Raw genomic sequence first — 20,058 nt, 5'->3', positions numbered from 1 at the left:
AAAAATAAAAAGCCATCGGCATATGGGTCTGGTTTTGAAAAGAAGGAAGGTTCTAAAGACAGCATATGAATGTTGATGTGCATAAACCATTACCGAAAAGCACATGCAAATGTGGTCAAAGAGGAAATTGTTACAGATGTTTGTAAAGGGTGAGAGAAATTGAGAACACTGAAAACCAATCTATTATGATTATGATTCAAATAATTTACAATATTTTTCACAACCAAGAGAGAGTTTACGTTTCTAAAGAGGGAGCAAAAATGGGATAAAAGAAGGAAGAGAATAAAAATAGCTAAAACAGAACAATGTTCTGATTTAATTGAAACTAATTCTCCCTATTTTTCAAAAAAGACCAAATATCAGCAAGTCATAAAGAGGGCCTCACCAAAATTGAAACATATGAAAGCTTTTGTGAATGTACAGACTATATAAGACATTATTTATAAACCACATAGCCGACAGAAGACCACCACCTAGGGCACATAATGGATTTTAAACACTATGGTTTATAATATCCAGTTAGGAAACTAGCAGAAGACATAAACAGACAGTCACTGAAAGATTTATGAATGGAAAATAAGCCTTTGCAAAGGTGTTTGATATCACTAGCCATCAGGAAAATGAAAATTCAAACCACAATGGGATCTCACTGCAAACCTATTAGGGGGCAAAACAAGGGCTGGGAAGTGGTTCAGTGGTAGAGCACTTGCCTGTATGTGTGAGGCCCTGGGTTCTATCTCCAGGACTGCAAAAATTGTTGAAATGAAATGAATAAAATGGGCAAAATAAAGATTTGTGGTAACACCAAATTCTGCATGTGGAGAAACTGCATGGCTCACACATTGAGGGTGGGGAAGTAAAGTGCAGAAGCACCTGGAAAACTGTTTCAGTTTTTTATAAAACTAAACATGCAATTACCCACAACTCAGCAATATTACTCCTGAGCATTCATACCAGAGAAATGAAAAACTAAAGTTCACATCGAAACCAATATAAAAATGTTCACAGCAGTTTTACTTGTAATAGCTAAAAAGCTGAAATCAGTTCAGATGTCCCTCAATGAATGAATGTTTAAACAAAAATACTCAGCAATAAAAATGTATATGCTATAGATACACACGATAATTTAGAGGAATCTCCAGGGAACAGTGCTACATGAAAGAAGCCAATCCTAAGAGGTTATACACTGCACAGTTTCATTTATACATTTTTTAAAAGATAAAAATTTTGAGATGGTTGTCTGAGCCCTTCATGTCTGTAATTAGCACCTTAGCAACCATTTTTAGTTTTAGGATGTGCAGCCAACCAGAGAGGAGCAGGGAGGCCCATGACAGTCATCTGACAGGGATTGGGGGCAGAGTTACAAGAGAGATCCTTCGGTGATAGAATAGCTCCGTACCTCCACTGTAGTAGTAGATACACAAACCCACACGTGTGATAACACTGTAGAGGACTAAATAGACACAGACACACACACACACAAAAAAAAAACCCACTAAAATGGAGGCAATGTGAATAAGACTGGTGAACTGTATCACCATCAATATCCCAGTTATGACATGGCTCTGCAAAACATCATTAGAGGAAACTAGATAAAGGGAACACGAGATTTCTGTGCATTACTTCTTACAATTGCATGTGACTCTACAATTATCTTAATAAAAATTTCAATTGAAAAAGTCACAAAGACATTACCTTAGCATCATCTGATCAGATACCTTTTCCCAAATTTCTGGAACCTAAATGAACATGCTCCTGAGTACTAGGGAGTGAATGAGTTTGTAGATTTGAAAAATGTGTTTGGTCCTACTGATGCTTAATTAAAACCCATAAAATTTACATTAAAAATTCTCCAACCAACAATTCTCTTACTAAGTTGGACAGAGTTTATATTTTCTGCATGTTACTCATATATATCTTCAGCTAGAGTTTAAAGAGATGATCTTTTTAAGTAGTACAACATGATCATATTTAGTTTTAGTATAATCACACTGTTCTCAAGGTGGCAAAAATTAAGTATCTAATACTTAGCCCACTTCATATTTCAATTAAAACTGTTAATAAGTAAGATGATATAGTTTGATTAATGTAACCAATTAGTGAATTTTTATATGCAACATTCAAAATTTCATGATCTCCTTAATGATTTCATTTTTAAAGATTATAACTTTAAATCATAGAAGAGATAGTTAATGCAAAAAGTTAATCCAATAAAATAATGGAGTGCCATATGCACAATATAAAGTGAGTATTGTTATATTTCCAACATAATTTACTTATACATTATGGCTGTCTAGCTTTTTTACTGCTGCTCCGGTAACAAATTAGATTTTTTAAAAACACAAAATATAGGTCATATTTCAATTTATTCATTGACTTGACAGTACCTGCAAAATCTCAGAAAAAAAATGTTTTAACAATGTCCTAGCTCTAGACTGACATTTCCAATCCTATTGAGCCCCAGAGTGGCGTCTGCATAAACTCTCCCATATTAAATTAATGTCTGCCTAATGTCCAATGCCTACCTCTGCCTGAATATCATCTTTTATTTTATAAACTTGAACATCTTTCTTCACATATAAATCATGACTGTAAATAAGCAGAGTCAGGCAGAGGACATTCATTTATTTTCTATTCATGTTTGATTCCTAAATGAGATGGATAAAGGCATTATTATTCTCTCCACAGTCTGATTTTCCTGTGCTCCTCTTTCACAAATGGATCACAGATTCGACCCGAGCAACATCCTGACTGTGTACCTACCACCATGATCTGCGACTAGGGCAATACCAACATAAATACGGGCTCCTGCTCCAAAAGAGTCCAACATCTTGGGAAGAGAGATTACACAGTAAAATACTAGACGACATCTCAGCACACTGTAGGCAAACACTAATTAATCCTAAATGAGGAGGGCAGTGGCACTGTGGGAAAGGTGGTGTCTGAACTAGATCTTGAAGGGCAAGGAGTTATCTCATGAACAGAAATTAGATAGAAGAAAATTCCAGGCCATAGGAAATTCCAGACACAGAGGCAGGAATATGCAAACTATAACTTGCCCGTGTGTGGTGTACATGTTGAAAGGACTGAGTGACAGGAGAACAGAGAGGGAAGACAGATGGAGAAGAGGCAGATTCTGAAGACCTTAATAAGTCCCTCGCTAAGGAGGCTGGACCTTAATTTATAGGACAGGGAATCCAGAAAAGGATTTGCAGCTTGCCAATGGTATAGTCAGAACTGTGCCTCACACTAGAGAGGAAGAAGCTGAAGTCAGAGAGTCACAAGATGCTCACTGCAGTGCTCCCTCCAAGGCGTGAGAGGGTGGGTAGTGTGAGAAGCACAGGACCATTTTGGGGAGGAGAGGAGAGGAGTTATTCTGGAGGCAGAATCAGCAGGTGGGAAAGAAAAGAGATCTCCAGACAATTGGAAAACTGAAAGAGGTCCCTTGGTTTCAAAGTAAGTAACCCTGAAAATAACATTGCTATCTGTTGGGACATAAAATACAGAGAAGGAAGGGAGGACAAGAGTGTGGTCCCTGGGAAGAACTGTGCTCCCACAGGCTCAGATGATAGTACCTGTGGAATGGCCACAGGGAGATGGTCCTCAGGCAGCCTGAAGGCCAGAGCCAGCAGGTGGAGGCAAAGATTTATGAGCTGGCTATGCTAAGAGACGGAAGCATGCTGTAATCACATCTAGCTTAAGCCAAGGCTCTGTAGGAATTAACTACCCAATACAGCTTTATCAGTGTCTGATCCAGTTTTTTACAAACTAATCTCTTCTAAAGATTCACTATTTCACATAAAACAATTCTGTTGAATATCAAGATTATATAGATTTGATAAATATTCAAAAATTTGATCTAAAGCAAATTGTTTCTTGCTTCTATGTTGTGATAGGTAGTCAAGTTTAGATTAGTTATGCCTGCAACAGCGCATTTCAAACTCTGTGATGAAGGAATAAATTTTAAGATTGTCAATCCATTACAGTCCTACTGTACTACAGACTGTAACCCCCACTCCAATTCATATATTGAAGCCTTATATGACTGCCTTTGAAGACGGAGCCTACGAAAGATTAATAAGGCTACATGAATTCACAATTCTGGGGCCCTGGCATGATAGGATTAATGTAGTGATAAAAAGAGGCATCCGAGAACTCTTGTACTCATATACTCACTCTGAATGCACAAAGGGGTCATGTGACACATAGCCTACTAGTCAAGAGAAGGGGCCTCAGAATGAAACCTGCTTTAACAACACCTTGATCTTGGACTTTCAGCCTCCAGAACTGTGAGAAAATAAATTTCTGTTTAAGCCACCCGGTTGGCAGTAGTATGCACACTAATGCATACTGCATGTGATCAAAAGCAAGCTTGCACCATACGCAGCTCATTATACAAGCTGAACACTACCCCAACTGGTCTAAACTGTTCAACAAGATGAGCCCACTGCTTAAATAGCACCACGTCAAACTGCTTTAAAAGTTTCAAATGCTTGTCCTCAAGTTCTGTGTTTATCTCATCATGGACTGGCAACAACACTTGGGAATAACAACAGTCTGTAGACCACATTTCAACGAACATTGGTTTATAGTCTTTCTGTGATTATTTTAGGGGGGAAATGCAACATTTATGTTTAAACACAGAACTCAAAGGCATGGATTTTAAACACATTAGAATCAGATGCATATTGCAGGGTGATGGAATAACAGAGAAGCTCAGTATCTTATCATATCTGGGCAAGATCCCTTAAGACATGGCAGAATGTGGGTTCTGAGAAATTAACCGCATTGAGCCTTCTTTATAATGTCCCTTGCAGTCTGTTTTTCTTTAGCTCTTCCACCAGTCGCTGTAATCATATCCACAGAACACATTACAATTAGATTATACACTTACAGCTGGACTATTACTTCTTCTTCAATTGAGAATATCTATCAAACTCATGAAACAGATGCCCTCAAGAGACTGACTTAGACGGATGAGCAAACTTGTGCTTGTAATCTGGCCACTGGGAGAAGGATTCTCTGGTACCTATGGGGAGCTATCCAACTCTCTGATAACTATTCCAGAGAATCTTCGATGAAATCTAATCCGTACATTTGGCTTTTAACTCTAAGTCATTATTGGTGTGCTTATGTGTCCGCCCATAAGAGAGGTTCACCTTCAAAAGCTTCAATTAGCTTCTGTCTCACAAATGAGAATCAGTTATCCCTCCAAATCACACGGAAACAGAATGGAGATTGACAGAGACCATCATGGTCTAAAGCCAGCATCATGCCTCGACAAACAGATCGGTATACAAGATTATAGAACATACTTTTTGTAAACATGACTATTGTGAAATTAACTTTGTTAGCTGAATTTTACCTATTTTTATGTTTAAGAAAAAGGAAACTAAGTATTATTGTCCTCACTTCTTTTTAGTTCTTGTAACTAACTGTAGGGTTCAACAAGGGAGAGTTAAAACAGAACAGAATTTCAGAACTGTAAAGATTTCTAGGAATAACCAGCAGCAACCTCCTTGGGCCAGAGTTAGCTAGCTCTTCACCTAAATCATTTCTTCTTCCTCCTTCCCAGCTTCCTATGGTCTCCTAACAGCCAAATGACTGATTTCCACAGCCAGTGAAATGTGAGTAGGAGTGATATCTGCCTTTTCCAGGCCTGGTCCATAAAACTCTCCCTTTGGCCACCCTGCATATCCCCATCTTCCCAGCTCTTAACATTTAGGCCACTGATACATTCTGGGTTGATTTCTGTACATGGTATGTCTTAGCCCATTATGGCTGCTATACCAAAATACCATAAACAAGGTAGCTTATAAAAAAAGAGATTTATTTCTTATAGTTATAAAGGCCAGGAAGTCCAAGATCAAAGTGCTGGCAGACTTGGTATCTGATGGGGGCCTTGCTGGTTCACAGAATGGTGTCTTCTTGCTGTGTCCTCATGTTTTTTCTCTGTCATGCACTCTTGCTATGATATGTTGCCTTGTCAAAGGACCAAAGCCATGATTATGGCCTGAAACCTTTAAAGCTATAAGCCAAAATAAACCTTTTCTCTATGTAAGTTGACTATCTCTGGTATTTTATATAGTAACAGAAAGTTGACTAACACATGGGGTTTTAATAGGGCTTGTGTTAGATCTACCATTCAATTTGAGGAGTACTGCCATCTCAACATTAAGCCTTCTACTTTATTATTTTTTATGGTATATAGAATTGTGTTGTTAATTTAATTTTTGGTCTTCTTATTGCTACTGGATAGATATACCATTCACTTTTGTGCATTGTTCTCATATTCTATAACCTTGCTGAACTCATTTACTCATTATAATTGTTTTTAGTTGATTCCTCAGGATTTTCTCTCTATAAGACCATGCTATTCACAAATATAAACAGTTTTACTTCTCCCTTTCCAATCTAAATACTTTTTATTTCGTTTTCTTGACTAAATGCCTTGACTAGGACTTTCAGGGCAATGGTGAATAAAGCTGGCAATTGCTGAGGATGGGCACCCTCCTCTTCTTATTCTGATCTTAGAGAGACAGCGTTCAGTCTTTTACCATTAAGCATGATGTAAGCTATAGGTTTTGCATAGATGTCCTGTATCAGGTTGAAGAGAAGGAATTTATTTTCACAGCTGTTGACTGTCAAGCCTTCTCTGGCATTTACAGGGAGGCCTCATGTCTGAAGTCAGGCCTGGTCATAAAATGATAAAAAGCAGAGAAACCCTGATCTCTTACTTTTTGGAAAAAATGCCAATTATAGAAATAGAACTTTATTTAACTGATCAAGATACTCTTGAGTCAAGATAGTAGGGAAGCTCCCAACATCAGTATTTATTAAAGAAATACACATCAAAACCACAGTGAGATGCCACAACACACCTATTAGGATGGCTATAATTTTGAAAAGAAATAAAAATAAGTGTTGACAAGAACATGGAGAAACTGGAACTCTTAAACATTGTTGGTGGGAATATAAAATGGTACGGCTGTTACAGAAAGTAGTTTGGAGGTTTCTCAGAAAGTCAAACACAGAATCATCAAATGACCTAGCAATTTTATTCCTAAGTTTACACTCATAAGAACTGACAAAAGGAATCACACAGACACTAGCATGTCAACCTTCACCATGGCATTACTTTAGAATCATATTAAAACAGTGGGAAAATGGTAATTATCCAAGTGTCCATCAAAAGATGAATGGGTAAACAAAATATGGCATAAATACACAATGGAATATTATTCATCCATAAAAAGGAATAAAGTTCTGAAACATGCTACAACAAAGACAAAGTCTTGAACACATGATGCTAAGTGAAATAAGCTAGACACAAGAGGACAAATAATTGTTCAATTTCACATTTATGAAATGTCTAGATAGGCAACTTCATAGAGACAAAGTGTAGCAGAGATTAGCAGGAGATTGGGAAAAGGCAAATGGCAGTTTTTGCTTACCAGATACAAAATTTCTATTTAGGGCAATGCAAAAGTTTTGGATATTGATAGTGGTGATGGTTTATAACACTATAACTATAATTAATGTCATTAAATTACCTTTTATTGTTATTATTACCTTAAATAGCTAAAATGGCAAGTTGTGCTATATGCATTTATCACAGTAAGTAAGTATTTTGAAAAAGAAACTCTATGGTTATTTCCATATCTACACTTTTACTGTCTTTATGATCATAACAATGTTTTGGTGTTCTTTTCTATGACCACAATCATGTCATTGTATGTGTAGCACAAGACTCTCCTGTTACATACTGTGATTACTCAATTACCTGAAAGTGAAGAGCTTTACATCATACTAATGCATTAAGGGTATGTCACACAGTAATAAGGATAACTGTGTTCTGCCTTCTATCCATGAAAGTATCAATGCTGGAAATCTGAGTTAAGTAGGGTTCTAATTTGTAAGCCCAAAATACCAGTTCTGGTTTACTTGAACCAAGAAATTGTTGGTTAAAAACCTACCAGGCAGGTTTCTTACCAGAAAAGGCATAAGGAACCAGACTTAGCAGTCACAGAGCCAAGAGCAAAGTACAAAAATCACTCCTAGAGCTGGAAAGCAAGGACGCCAGAGCTACTACTACTGGACACAGTCACAGCACCATCGGCACAGCCATGCTATACCTGCCCTTGCCAAAATGGATTGTGTACAGTACTCGCACCTTGAGCTTACTAGCTTCTAGTTCAAAGTTTAGGGTGAAAGGTCTACACTGGCTCAGTATAGGTCATATATCCATGTTCATGCCCTAGCAGTGAGGGAGGCTGGGAAAGGAAAATCTGCATTGTCATATTCTAGCTCATAGTCAGAGATCCTCTGGACCCTGGAGGAGGTTTAGATGCTTAGCAACGAAACAGAATGACTTATATGCACCATGCCTACACACAAACCAATGTGCACAATTAGCTATTAAAGCTAACTATGCCTGAAAAGAGGGTTCTCAGCAGAGGTAGTAGCACAACTTAAAATACTAAGCCAAGCAGGGGCTCAGTCCCATGGAGAAGCCACAGGAGCTCAGTATTAACAAAATGTGGAGAGGAGAGCAGTGGGGAAGAGCTGCATGATTTCATAAAGGGTCTAGAAAGTGAGGACTTTAAACCTGAAAATGGTAGAGAGTCAGTGACAGCTTTTAAGGAGAAAATAAAATCAGGGTTTTTTTTTTTTTAAATCATTATTTTATCAGGAGAATGAATTGGATGGTGCTAGAACTGGGGAGCCGAGATGCCAGTTAAGAAAATGCTGTAGCAATTTAGACAAGAAATGATAAGAACCTGCTCGGAGGCAATGTATAAGGCACCAGTGGAGAGAAACTGGGTCCCGATGAAAGAACTGCCCGGACGGTGGTCTGTGGACATGGGAAGTCAGGTACTGAGAGCCCCAAGTTCTAGCCAAGATCACGGGGACAGTTATTTGAGATCCCTGACACACACTCAGGTGGAGGCAACCTAGGTAAATAGCAAAGCTGGACAGGCCATGAAATGATGAGCTTACCCAGGAAAGGGATAAGGGGAGTAGAGGAGGACTGAAAAGAAACCTGGAAAAGGAGAAGCCAGAAGGAAGCTCAGGAATAAATAAGATCCAAAAGGAATAGTCAAAGAAGTGGGAGAAGAACTGGGTAATAAGTCTCTCACAGCAGTCAAAGAAGGAATTTCTAGAATGAGTTGAGTATTTACCTCAAACAAGCACAGAGCATGGATATGGCTACTATCTTGCCTTGCTTCTGTTCCAGAAGTTCTCATGCAGGTAACGATAAAATTCAAACTTCTGTAATAGTCAGGCGAACACTTTTCCCACTAAGGGTGCATTTTCTACCCGTTTTTAAAGACTTGGATTCTTGGGGGAAGAAAAAAAAATCCCAAGAAAATATTTGGAAACAGTTCTGTCAGATTTCTAACTCAGAATTATTTAAGTTTCTCAACCTCACCCTTTCTCATATAATTCTGAGACCTCTGAGATCAGGAAGATGGTCACTGCACCCTGTAATAGACCCTACATTTATAGTTTGCCCACAGAATACAGTTGGCCTGTCCCAGAGACCAAGTCCTCCTTCCTTCTCCAAGTGCTTTGTGTAGTGATCATGTGCAACACCATGGAGCCAGGGAGAACAGAGAGGGAAAAGGCAATCTGGTTCCTGCACTCAGAAATTTACAGACATAGGTTTCTAGCTCACCCAAGTGCCTACTGGGTTCTTCCTGTCTATTATTTCTCAGGTAACTTAAGATTTAGCAGAACCAGAAGCAAATTTGGGATCTCCTGTCTAAAAAGACCTAATCAGTGTCCCCTACTTCAATGAATGGCCCTTATCTAGTACCCAAGACAGAAACCTATGATCACTAATTATATTCTCTCTCCCCTGGTACACAGCATATCCAATACATCAGAGTAAACTCTCCAAATACCTCTTCCAACACATGCCTCTCCAGAAGAGCCACTGCCTGCCCTGATCCAGCCTATCAGGATCCCTCCCCTGGACCACTAAGTGTACCCCCTAACTCACTTCCTCTTCTGATCTCCTGAAACATCTCCATGGTGAGTGAAACAGGCACTGTTTTAGTTTTTCAAACTGTAAATGGGATGAGATCACATTTACACATTTCCACTGTCATACTCCTACCCCTAGCCTCCCCCATCCATAACTTCCCAGGGCTCCTAAGGGAAAAAAATGTTCCTCAGCATGTCCACAGGTCATCTGGCCTCTCTGGCTTCTGTGTCCTCTCCAGCCTCAAACCACATTCCGCTCTGCATCCTTATAGCCCTGGAGACTCTGTACTCCCTAGGAGGGTTACTCTTTCTTTCTGCCCTCAGTCTCTCATCCCCAACTCTCACTTCAGGCTCCATGTTTGTGATCACTCCTCTTCAAAAACAGCTCTTCCTGACTTCTGATGAGGTCAAGTTCCCGCACCCCATACAACAATAATTTTATGTCTATTGGCAGGAGTATGTGGTGCTTTGTGTTAGTGCTAGATAAAGCTCCAAGGCCAGGGACCAAGCCCACTTCTGCTTGTAGGCATCGACAGGTGAGCATCCCCCAGGAGGCATGGTCAACAAACTCCCTCTCCCCATCACAACAAGGCATGCTTACCCACATTTCATGGGAGGAAGTAATGTCAAGGGAGCAGAATTATTAAGTAGGAAAAGATGTTTTGTCTGTCTTTTATCCTCTAAGTTCCTAAAATAAAACTTGTAGTGATGGTGGCAGGGGAGGGAAGCTGAGGCATTTAGGAAGAGCAGAGGTCATTTTCCCATCTGCTCCTCTCCATTGCAAGTTCTTCCTCTTCTGTCGTCAGTATCAAAATGGCAGCCATGTATGAGATCTCTAACAGAGATTGGTCACAGCAAACCTCAGATTTTCTGGAAGTCGTTCCTTCCAAATCCAAGGATCTGTTGTTACTACTGTAGCCAGACAACATCATCTCTCCACTCTGGATTTATTTACTTTGTTTTGCAACAGAGTTATCACTTCTATCCTCAAGCACCAACATTTAATACACTAGCATATTCACATAATATACTTAGAAAGTATTAAGTAAAAAAGTCATTAAAATCAGCACACTTAGAGAAATAAAACCAATTGAATGGTGAAAACGACGAAGCTTTAAAAAGACTGCCAACTGATCTCTTTAGTCAGGGATACGACAAACATATGGACTGTAAAATTATCTTTCCCATTTTAGATTCACTATCAGAATTAGCAACATACTAATTGTCCTGTTCAGTCACCAGATCTTTAAATATCTTCATATTTTATTAATCTCTCTAATTAACCATCATTTTGACAATTTCTTCACTGGATTTAGAGACGTAATGTTTATGGTTATTTCTGTAAAGCCTGAAACAGTGCATCTGTGAGGACGGCAGCTCGATGCCAGCCTTGGGGAAGCGGCAGTGTGCACATCAACACAGCGATCTGAAATGATTAATTAACAAGTCAGAGGAGAAAACTGCTAAAAAGCACCATAGTTGGGAAACAATTCCAACATCCTCAGATATTTAAAAATATATATATTGAGAAAACATACTGTATGGTAAAATTTATGCAAAAATTTTAAGCAGAGGCAAAACCAAATAGCAATACAATTCAGAATAGTGGTTGCTTTGGGATGGCAGTGACTGGGAAGGGCAAGAAAGGGCTTCTGGTAAATGTTTTGTGCCCTACAAATGGTTTCACTTCTGGAAACTTCAATTGAGTTTGACACCCACAACCAGTATCCAGAAATACATTGCATTTAATTTTTTTAAAAAAGTTCCTTAAAATGTTCTGAATATTTAATTAAAACATCCTATAAATGTAATAGAATATAGCAGCTACATTCTTATTGCAGCCCTACTTTAGTCAGGAATAGTGGAGATCCCTTAAGTTCTCTGAGGGTCTAAAATAATTTGTAATTTATTATTTGACTTCAACAATATTGGAAAAAAACAGTATATGTTTATAAAATATCCTACATGTGTATATACACATATGTCACATACAATGAATGCACACACACACCAGGCTACTTTTCAGTAGCTTGGAACAATTTACACAGGACTTAAATCACAGGTTTATGAATTCACCTGTGCAATGGATTTCTGGGGAAGGTTTTCACATTTTGTTCAACAGCTATATATTTATAAAAATTCAATTTCAAAATGCCCCTTATCCAATTAAACTATTACAACATGCCCAGCATGCTCCCATAGATGATATATTAGAGGTTTAGTACTGCATTAATGAGAATAGATTCTGTAGTGAACTAAGTATAAATCAGAATAAGTATGATAATTCAAATAATATAAAATGAAATATGCCATAAACTGAACAGCTGATGAAGCACTCTTCTTCAGTTCACAAATGAACATTATATACTAAAATTGCCTGAAAATACCAAGATGAATTCAATTTTTCCAGATCTCTGAACTGCCATGGGATAATGGAACCACCAAAAATCCCAATCTCTCCATAAGTCCTTAAAAACACACACACACACACACACACACAGAAATAAAAAACAGATCTATAAGGAAATAATTAATGAAAGCATCAATCCTTCATATCTACAACACACCTAGGGGAAAGGGATGGCCACATACTCAATGTCATGTGAAACAGGGAATAAATACCCAAGTCCAGTGAGACCAGCTCCCAAGCTCAGATTTAGTGGGAAATTGAGTCAGGCATTAAGGGAAAAAGCAGTAGAGCAGAAAACAAAGGTATAGAGGTGTGGGAACACAGTGAAATCACCTCCAGAGGGAGATACTGCCACCTTGAGTGTGGAACCATGGAGAACAGGTCTGAGAACCAGAGTCAGAGGCCACCCAGAGACACCTCAAATTCCAGTGGCAAGTATGTATCCAGATACAATTTTTAACTAAAACTTGCTTGTGAAGTATTATTAGTAAACTCTAGGGGAAAAAATAAGTCCATGGTACCAGTACAGGTATTCTAACTTTGATTATAACAACATATATTTAACTAATATTCTACTATTTTATTATTAATTTTTTGGTATCAGAGATTGAACCCCGGAGTGCTTAATCACTGAGCCATATCCCAGACATTTTTAAATATTTTATTTAGAGACACAGGTCTCACTGGGTTACTTAGGGCCTTGCTAAGTTGCTGAGGCTGGCTCTGAACTTGCAATCTTCCTGCCTCTTTATAAAAATCTCAATTTTTATAAAGAGCAGGGCATATAACAGTTCATCCAATGTAATAGTGAAATAACTTTCACAGGTACATACCTACATTTGCAGGGAATATACAAATTTTTTATCATACAACAAAATTTACTTTTTGGTGTACAATTTTAAAAATATGAACACACACAGGCGTGTGCCACTGTACCAGGTCTGTATTCCAGTATTTCTGAAGACAAAACAAAATGATATATCTTCAAGAACCAACCTATATTTAAAAGCAAATTCTATTATTACTTTGGAAAAATATTTTTAACAGTCTTTAGATTAGAAGTCCAGGCTTATTCTTTATTCTAAGAATTCACCAAGATCTCTATTATTTTAATATTAGTTTATAAATTAATTTTTCCAAATTATTTTATGTGAATGAAGATAAAATAAGGGACTTTCATGACATAAATTTCTCTATTTTCTTTTTTTAAAAAAATGTTTTTAGTTGTAGAGGTACACAATACTTTTATTTTATTTATTTATTTTTATGTGATGCTGAGGATTGAACCCAGTGCTTTACACGTTTCTGGTGAGCGCTCCACTACTGAGCTCCAGCCCCAATCCCAAATTTCTCTATTTTCTGATGTGTATGCTAGTGTTTTTCCTTGTATTAATATTTTAAAAATATGAAATAAAGGGTACCATATTTCTGTTTTCTAATTGGTATAAAAATATATAGCAGATCTCAAATATGACAATATAACCTGTGATTTCATAATTCTATCATTTCCATGGTAACTAAAAACATAAAAATGAAGGATCCAGGAGCTAATAGCACTGTCAAAGAGTTCAGTGATGCTTTACCCAATAAACAGAAATCCCCATCACTGAGCTTCACCATGGACATGGCCCTAGAAAATGCCCTGCCCATTTATCTGCCACCCCTGTGTGTGATGCTAGCTCATTACGAGCAGTCAGGATTAAAATCTCAATATTCCCATTAGTGTCCAACAGTCAAAGGGACAAGGACCAAGACGCTGAACAAAGATGCTTCAATGGCTGCAAATGCTTTGCCTTTACTTAAACTTCCTATATTTTTGAAAAAAAATTTTAGTTGTCAACATACCTTTATTTTTTACTTACCTGTGGTACTGAGAATTGAACCCAGGGCCTCACACATGCTAGGCAAGCACTCTACCACTGAGCCACAGCCCCAGCCCTTAAACTTCCTATTTTTAATGGTTCAAGCTTCTTATCAAAGAAAAAAACAACAACCACCATCACTGACTTGCCATCCTCACTCAATTTGTAGATAGAAGGTAATAATCGAATTCCTTGGAAATCTCAATTTTTATAAAGAGCGGGTCATGTAACAGTTCATCCAATATAATAGTGAAATAACTTTCACAGGTACATACCTACATTTGCAGGGAATATACAAAATTTTTTATCATATAACAAAATTTACTTTTTGGTGTACAGTTTTACAAATCTGAACACACACAGATTCATATCATAATCAGGTGTCATCACCTGAAAACTCCCTCATGTTACACACAACAAAATTAATCTTAATTCACATTATTTTAATGCTTTTTCTCATGAACAAGCAGCAGAAACAATCCTTCTAAAACATCTGGAATCACTGATCCAGGCACTAAAAGAACCCATGGTATGTTTAGGCTTCTGTGTGCTCAGTTTCTTTTTCATGTAAAACTAGAGTCTGCTCTAAAGGCAGTGTTCCTTAGCCAGGTGTCCATGATCCACACCCCATAAGATATTCTCTTTGTGGATTTTTATAGCAAGGCCAGGGCCCTGAACTCAGAAGGGGCTCAACATACCCCTGCTTACTCCCAGACCAGGATACAGGCCCAAACATCATCAAAACAGTCAAAGAAATCAAAGTCAGACGTCTAAAATAGGGGCTGTCAGAAGAGATGGCAACACATTTCAGACGATGGTAGTGAAGTGAGAAGCACGTTGTCAAATGAAACAGAAAGGAATGCTGAGGGACACGGGGAAGCAAATATAGCAGAAAAATGGAAATAAGAACGGGCCGTGAACTGGAAGGTTACCGCAAGTGCATCCAAGGAACCGTCTCACTGAGGCTCGGGTGTACCTCCCACCCTGGCTTCCAGTTATCTCTCCTCAAGATAAATTATTTGATGTGGAATTTATAGGTCAAAGAATATACCTGTTTCACATTTGTTTAAATCTTATGAGGCTTATTTCAATAACACCTCAAGACTTCCTAATCCAATGCCTTTTTGTTGAATTATACTGTTAAAATTGATTCTTATTCCAGAGTTGCACAGTTATCTGTTTAAATAGGCTTTGGCCTTTGGAGCAGTTCTAAAGAAATTCATTCTTATTTTAAAAAGGAAAAAAAAACAACAACAATGTAACAGGTCCACAAATAAACTGCTCCTTCGCTTTGACCCCAATCTAGTCCTGGTCCCATTTCTGGCAAAAAAGCATGACAAAATATTTATTACTAGAGCTCTTGATATTGTTAAACTGGAGGTAAAGCTGATCCAAGCCTGAAATAACAAGGGTACCAATCGCTTTTCTTCAACTTGTCATTTATTCATGAAGCAAGAACTTATCTTATTCTGAAAAGGTCAAAACTGCTTTGTGAAATATCATTCAAATCATAAGTTCTAAAGTCCACCAGCATCAAGAGGTCATCTTACATATGCATTCCTTTGCATAACACTTTTTCTTCATTTGGTGTGGTGGCACACGTCTGTAATCCCAGCTATTAGGGAGGCTAAAGCCAGCCTGGACAATTTAACGAGACCCCATCTTAAAATTAAAAAAAATTTAAGATAGTCTGGGGACGTGGCTCAGTAGTAGAGCACTTGATGAGCATGTGTGATGTCCTGGGTTCAATCTGTAGTATTTAAAAAAAAATTTCAACTGTTAATAATAGCATTCTCTTATTTATACTAAACAACTAGGAAATTCACTAAATTCTGCTCATGAATCATTATTCTTATACATAGTTGTTTATCAGTACATTAAACATCCCTAGAAGCATACACAAGAAACCATCCCGCTGGCTGCCAAAGCAGGGAATTTGTTGACTAGGAAACAGAAATTCTGAATCATGTAAATGCATTGCTATTCAAAGAACACATACTTGAAATTTAAATCAAGACAACTATTTCTGTAAATTATACCTTTCTAGTTTCTACATGCTGTCAGTTAACAACAATAATGAAACTTTATTAAAAGACTATCAGATACCAAGCAACACGGAGGCAGAATACACATGAAAGGTATGGAGAGAACAATTTCTATAAAACACTTCTTACAGAGAGCTGAGAAGGAATGCTTGCAAATGGCACTTTCTCCCAAAGGTTGAAAGGACCAACTGAATACCTTCTGCTATTTTCAGTACTTGGTTCGTGTGTGTGTCTGTGCGCATACACATGTGTAGTGGGGGAGGAGGAAGGGAGAGTAGCAGCACAGTTGCTCTGCAGGGTTCCATTCACTGACCCAGACAATATTTCCAACAATAATGTGAGCCAATGAGCAGTGGTGACCTCTCCACAGGACAGTCCTCCACCCCTACCTGTGATCCCAGGGTCCACCTGCAAATACACAGGCAAGGAATAAGGCAGTGGAGCATGATAGCCTCAGAGTCAGGAATGAGAACAAAATGACAACAGTGCTCCTGCTCAGTAGTCTGAATGTCATACAAATCCATCAACCTTCCTGGGGACAAGAGGGTGATGTATTTAACCTCAGCACTGTAAGCCAGTGCAGGTCAAACATGCTTGTGACCAGCTTACATGGGGAGGGGGGACTTGTGCCAGAGGGCAAATCAACTCCTTTTTTTTTTTATACCTAAACATTTTTAATGAAAGAAACAGTATGTTGATTTGCACTTTAGCATGAGTTCCTTCTCTTACTGTGGAATTAATAAGCAGTTCTCAGACCAGCACAGTATGTGAACCACACCTATAGTAGCACTACAAATATGAGTATAATGACAGGAAGTTTCAGTAACAATAACTAGGACAACTGGGAGAGATCCTAAAATCCAAATGCCCTTAAATTCTGATGATGTGTGAATGAATAACTATGTCATCAGTTGACAAGGGCTTACATAGGACCCTTTCCAAGGACATTAAAGATTACAAACCTTTCTCCTGCAGTAATGAATAAGCAGGACAAGGCATTCAGGTTTATGTTTTTTTGTTTTTTTTGGTTTTTTATGTGTGTATGTGTGTATGTGTGCACATGCATGTGTGTAGTGCTGGCGATGGAACCCAGAGTGTCATATATGCTGTGTAGGCACTCTACCACTGAGCTACATTCCCAGGCTTGGCCTTTATTTTAAAGCAAAAAGAAAAAGAAAAAGAAAAGTCCTATAAGATATGTACCCAACAAATCCTTGTAATCCAACTGCTAAGACATCTTTCTATTGAGCCATACTCTTCACATATGTGTTAGTCTTTATATTTAAAAAAAAATTCTTTAGTTTACTTAAATAGGTTCTTGGTTTAGATTACTTTATAAGTTATTTAAATATTCCTCATAAATGTCAAGCACATGAGTAAATTTAACATTCAAGTTGTATACTATTCTTAGTTTGAAATTATTTATTTAAAAATTACCTGAAATTAACTTTATGGTTTTTGACACCTCCCCCTGCACCCCCTCAATCCTTCACTGGTTAGAACACTGGGATTCTCAGTCACCATCACTGTGCTCCTGTTGCTCTACAGATCCTGTTGGTCCTAGGAGCACACGACTACCTTTTGCCTCCAAAAGGTTTAATAACAGTGCTGCATCACTTTCCTCATAATTATTTGCATGTCTGTGCATGAACCACATTCTGAAAACACAGTCTGCAAATAACAAAAGCATGAAACAGCAGATCATTTTTGTTCTTACATACCATCAGCGAATTCTCAAATGTGTTTAAGCTTCGCCTCATTAATTTCCTCTTATCAGCAAAATGATGAACTCAAGTTACGGGAACTCAAAGCAAGAAAAGCTAAAGAAGCCCATTACTTCTCATGATATGTTCCTTTTAACAATGTCTCTAAAGAGTCAATTGCAAAATCTTATTTGTTGTTTGAAAAGATCCACTTGCTATGGAAAATCAAATTTTAGATTAACTGGTTTTATACTGTTTCACTCTGAATTTTGAAAAAGAAAAAAATCTTTATCTTATAACATATTCTGAATCACAGATAAAATATTCTCCGTTTTTTAAAATATATTTTTATACATTTTAAAGTTTGCTGTAATTTACATACAGTAAAAGTTATTCATCTTGCTGTACAGTTCTTTAACAAATGTACTGAGCTATGAAATCATCACATAATCAATATATGGCACAATTCCATCACTCCAGAAACTACCCTTAAACCTGCACCTTATTCCTAACCACTAGCAACCACCCTCAGTAAACTTTAATGTCCTGGTTTAGAAGGGATGTATGTTACAGCAACCTCAAATCTGTTAGCAAAGAGAAGACAATACAGAGTTCTACCTATGATCTTGTTCATAAGTCCTTCCTGAACATTCTGTGTTTCTAGGCTGTGGATGAACAGAACTGATCTATCAGACAGCTGTGTTTTCCTTTCTATGACTGAGAGTATCATAAAAGAATATTAACAAACTGTATTCTTTCTGCTCCTATCTCACCTTTGTTGTGAAATGTTCCCTCAACCCAAGTTCCTCATCCAGTGACCACATCACAGGCTTAATTACTAGCACAGATGGTGCCAATTAGTTTCTGTGTGAAGTGCAGAGATGCAAAGGATAATGACAGCACTACAGCCTTCCCTGCATGTGTAGGAATGGTCACAGCTGGGGCTCAACGACGACAGCCTGGGGACAACCATGTCTGTACCTTCTGAAGCTCATCTTCACCTTGTGTTCAGCCTGCCAAGGAGAGCCTTGACCTTCAGGCTCAGAATGGGCACACCTTACAAAAAATACACATATAGATGTATATGGCATTTATGTATTTTTTTATTTGGAACATGAGGGTCTTTAACTAATACATGTAAAATAAGAAAATTTCTTAGAAAGTAATCAACATTTAAAAACTTTTCCTTCTCTTCCCTTCATGGCCCTTAACATCTTTAGAAATCCGTAGTCCATTTTTAGTAACACTGATAATATAATGGGCTGGGGAACACATTTTATTAATTAAATTATAGTAGCAATATTAACATTTTACATTTGCAAGCACCTTGGAACCCACCAAACGCTCTCACACAGTTTCTAATTTAATCCAGGATGTATCATGGCACCTTGGGGGACTACAAAATAAACTAAAGCCTAAAGAAATCCAAAGTTCTGAAGCCTTTAAGCTATAGACTAAAGGAGGTGGAGAGACAGAAGCAATAACAAAAGAACAATTACAACATATCAAAATAATGAGAAATATCAGGACTGTAGAAATGGGAAAGGCAAGGTAGGTTTAAAAATAATGGAGAAGAACAATTGGTAGACCCCAGCTGTTCTTTTGGACTGATGTAGAAAAAAGCAAAGGAAACTGCAGGGCAGTGAGGTCGGTGGGCAGGAGCAGAGGCGGCTGCTGTCTACACACACAGGGCTGGGTGCTTTACAGACACCACCCTTGCATACACCCCACAGCCCCACTTGGGAGCTGCTCCCTAGCAAGGGCAGAATTGGAGGTACAACCTTATAGTGATAAATTCAATTTTCATTTTTACCCATCATTGAAATGGTCAAGTTTAGAGTTTATGTTAGTAAAGGAAAATAAATTTTGAAGTCATTCAAACTAGTGCGCTAAGAGGCCATTTTGGAATAAAAGGGGATGTGATATTTTCGTGATGAGCTCAGAGCCCTCCATTGGTTTCCCCATCATCATCCCCCACCTCCAATTCACACTTTCCCCTCTCCCTAAGAAAACCCACAATCTGATTTTGTCCCTCACTTGCTCCTACC

The 20,058-nt window shown here is 38.0% G+C and overlaps 1 protein-coding gene across 5 annotated transcripts in view; it reads right to left on the bottom strand.

The window, feature by feature from the left end:
* ANO10 (anoctamin 10) overlaps nt 1–20,058 on the bottom strand; it is a 178,789-nt gene that overhangs the window by 91,812 nt on the left and 66,919 nt on the right. For 2 of the 5 annotated variants that reach the window (XM_081288046.1, XM_081288048.1), the window contains exon 12: nt 15,544–16,715. The exons of 2 other annotated variants lie outside the window; for them this stretch is intronic. In XM_081288046.1, the coding sequence (XP_081144172.1) occupies nt 16,419–16,715 (297 nt within the window). In that variant the 3' untranslated portion in view covers nt 15,544–16,418. Of the gene's footprint in view, nt 1–15,543; nt 16,716–20,058 lie in introns of those variants that run through there. One more of the 5 variants, XM_081288045.1, reaches the window with a different exon arrangement.

The sequence above is a fragment of the Spermophilus citellus genome (assembly GCF_964194105.1).
Source record: "Spermophilus citellus genome assembly, chromosome: 3".
NCBI classification, from domain to species: domain Eukaryota; kingdom Metazoa; phylum Chordata; class Mammalia; order Rodentia; family Sciuridae; genus Spermophilus; species Spermophilus citellus.
Note: the sequence above shows the minus strand (reverse complement) of the source record. Positions and strands in the feature narration are given on the sequence as shown.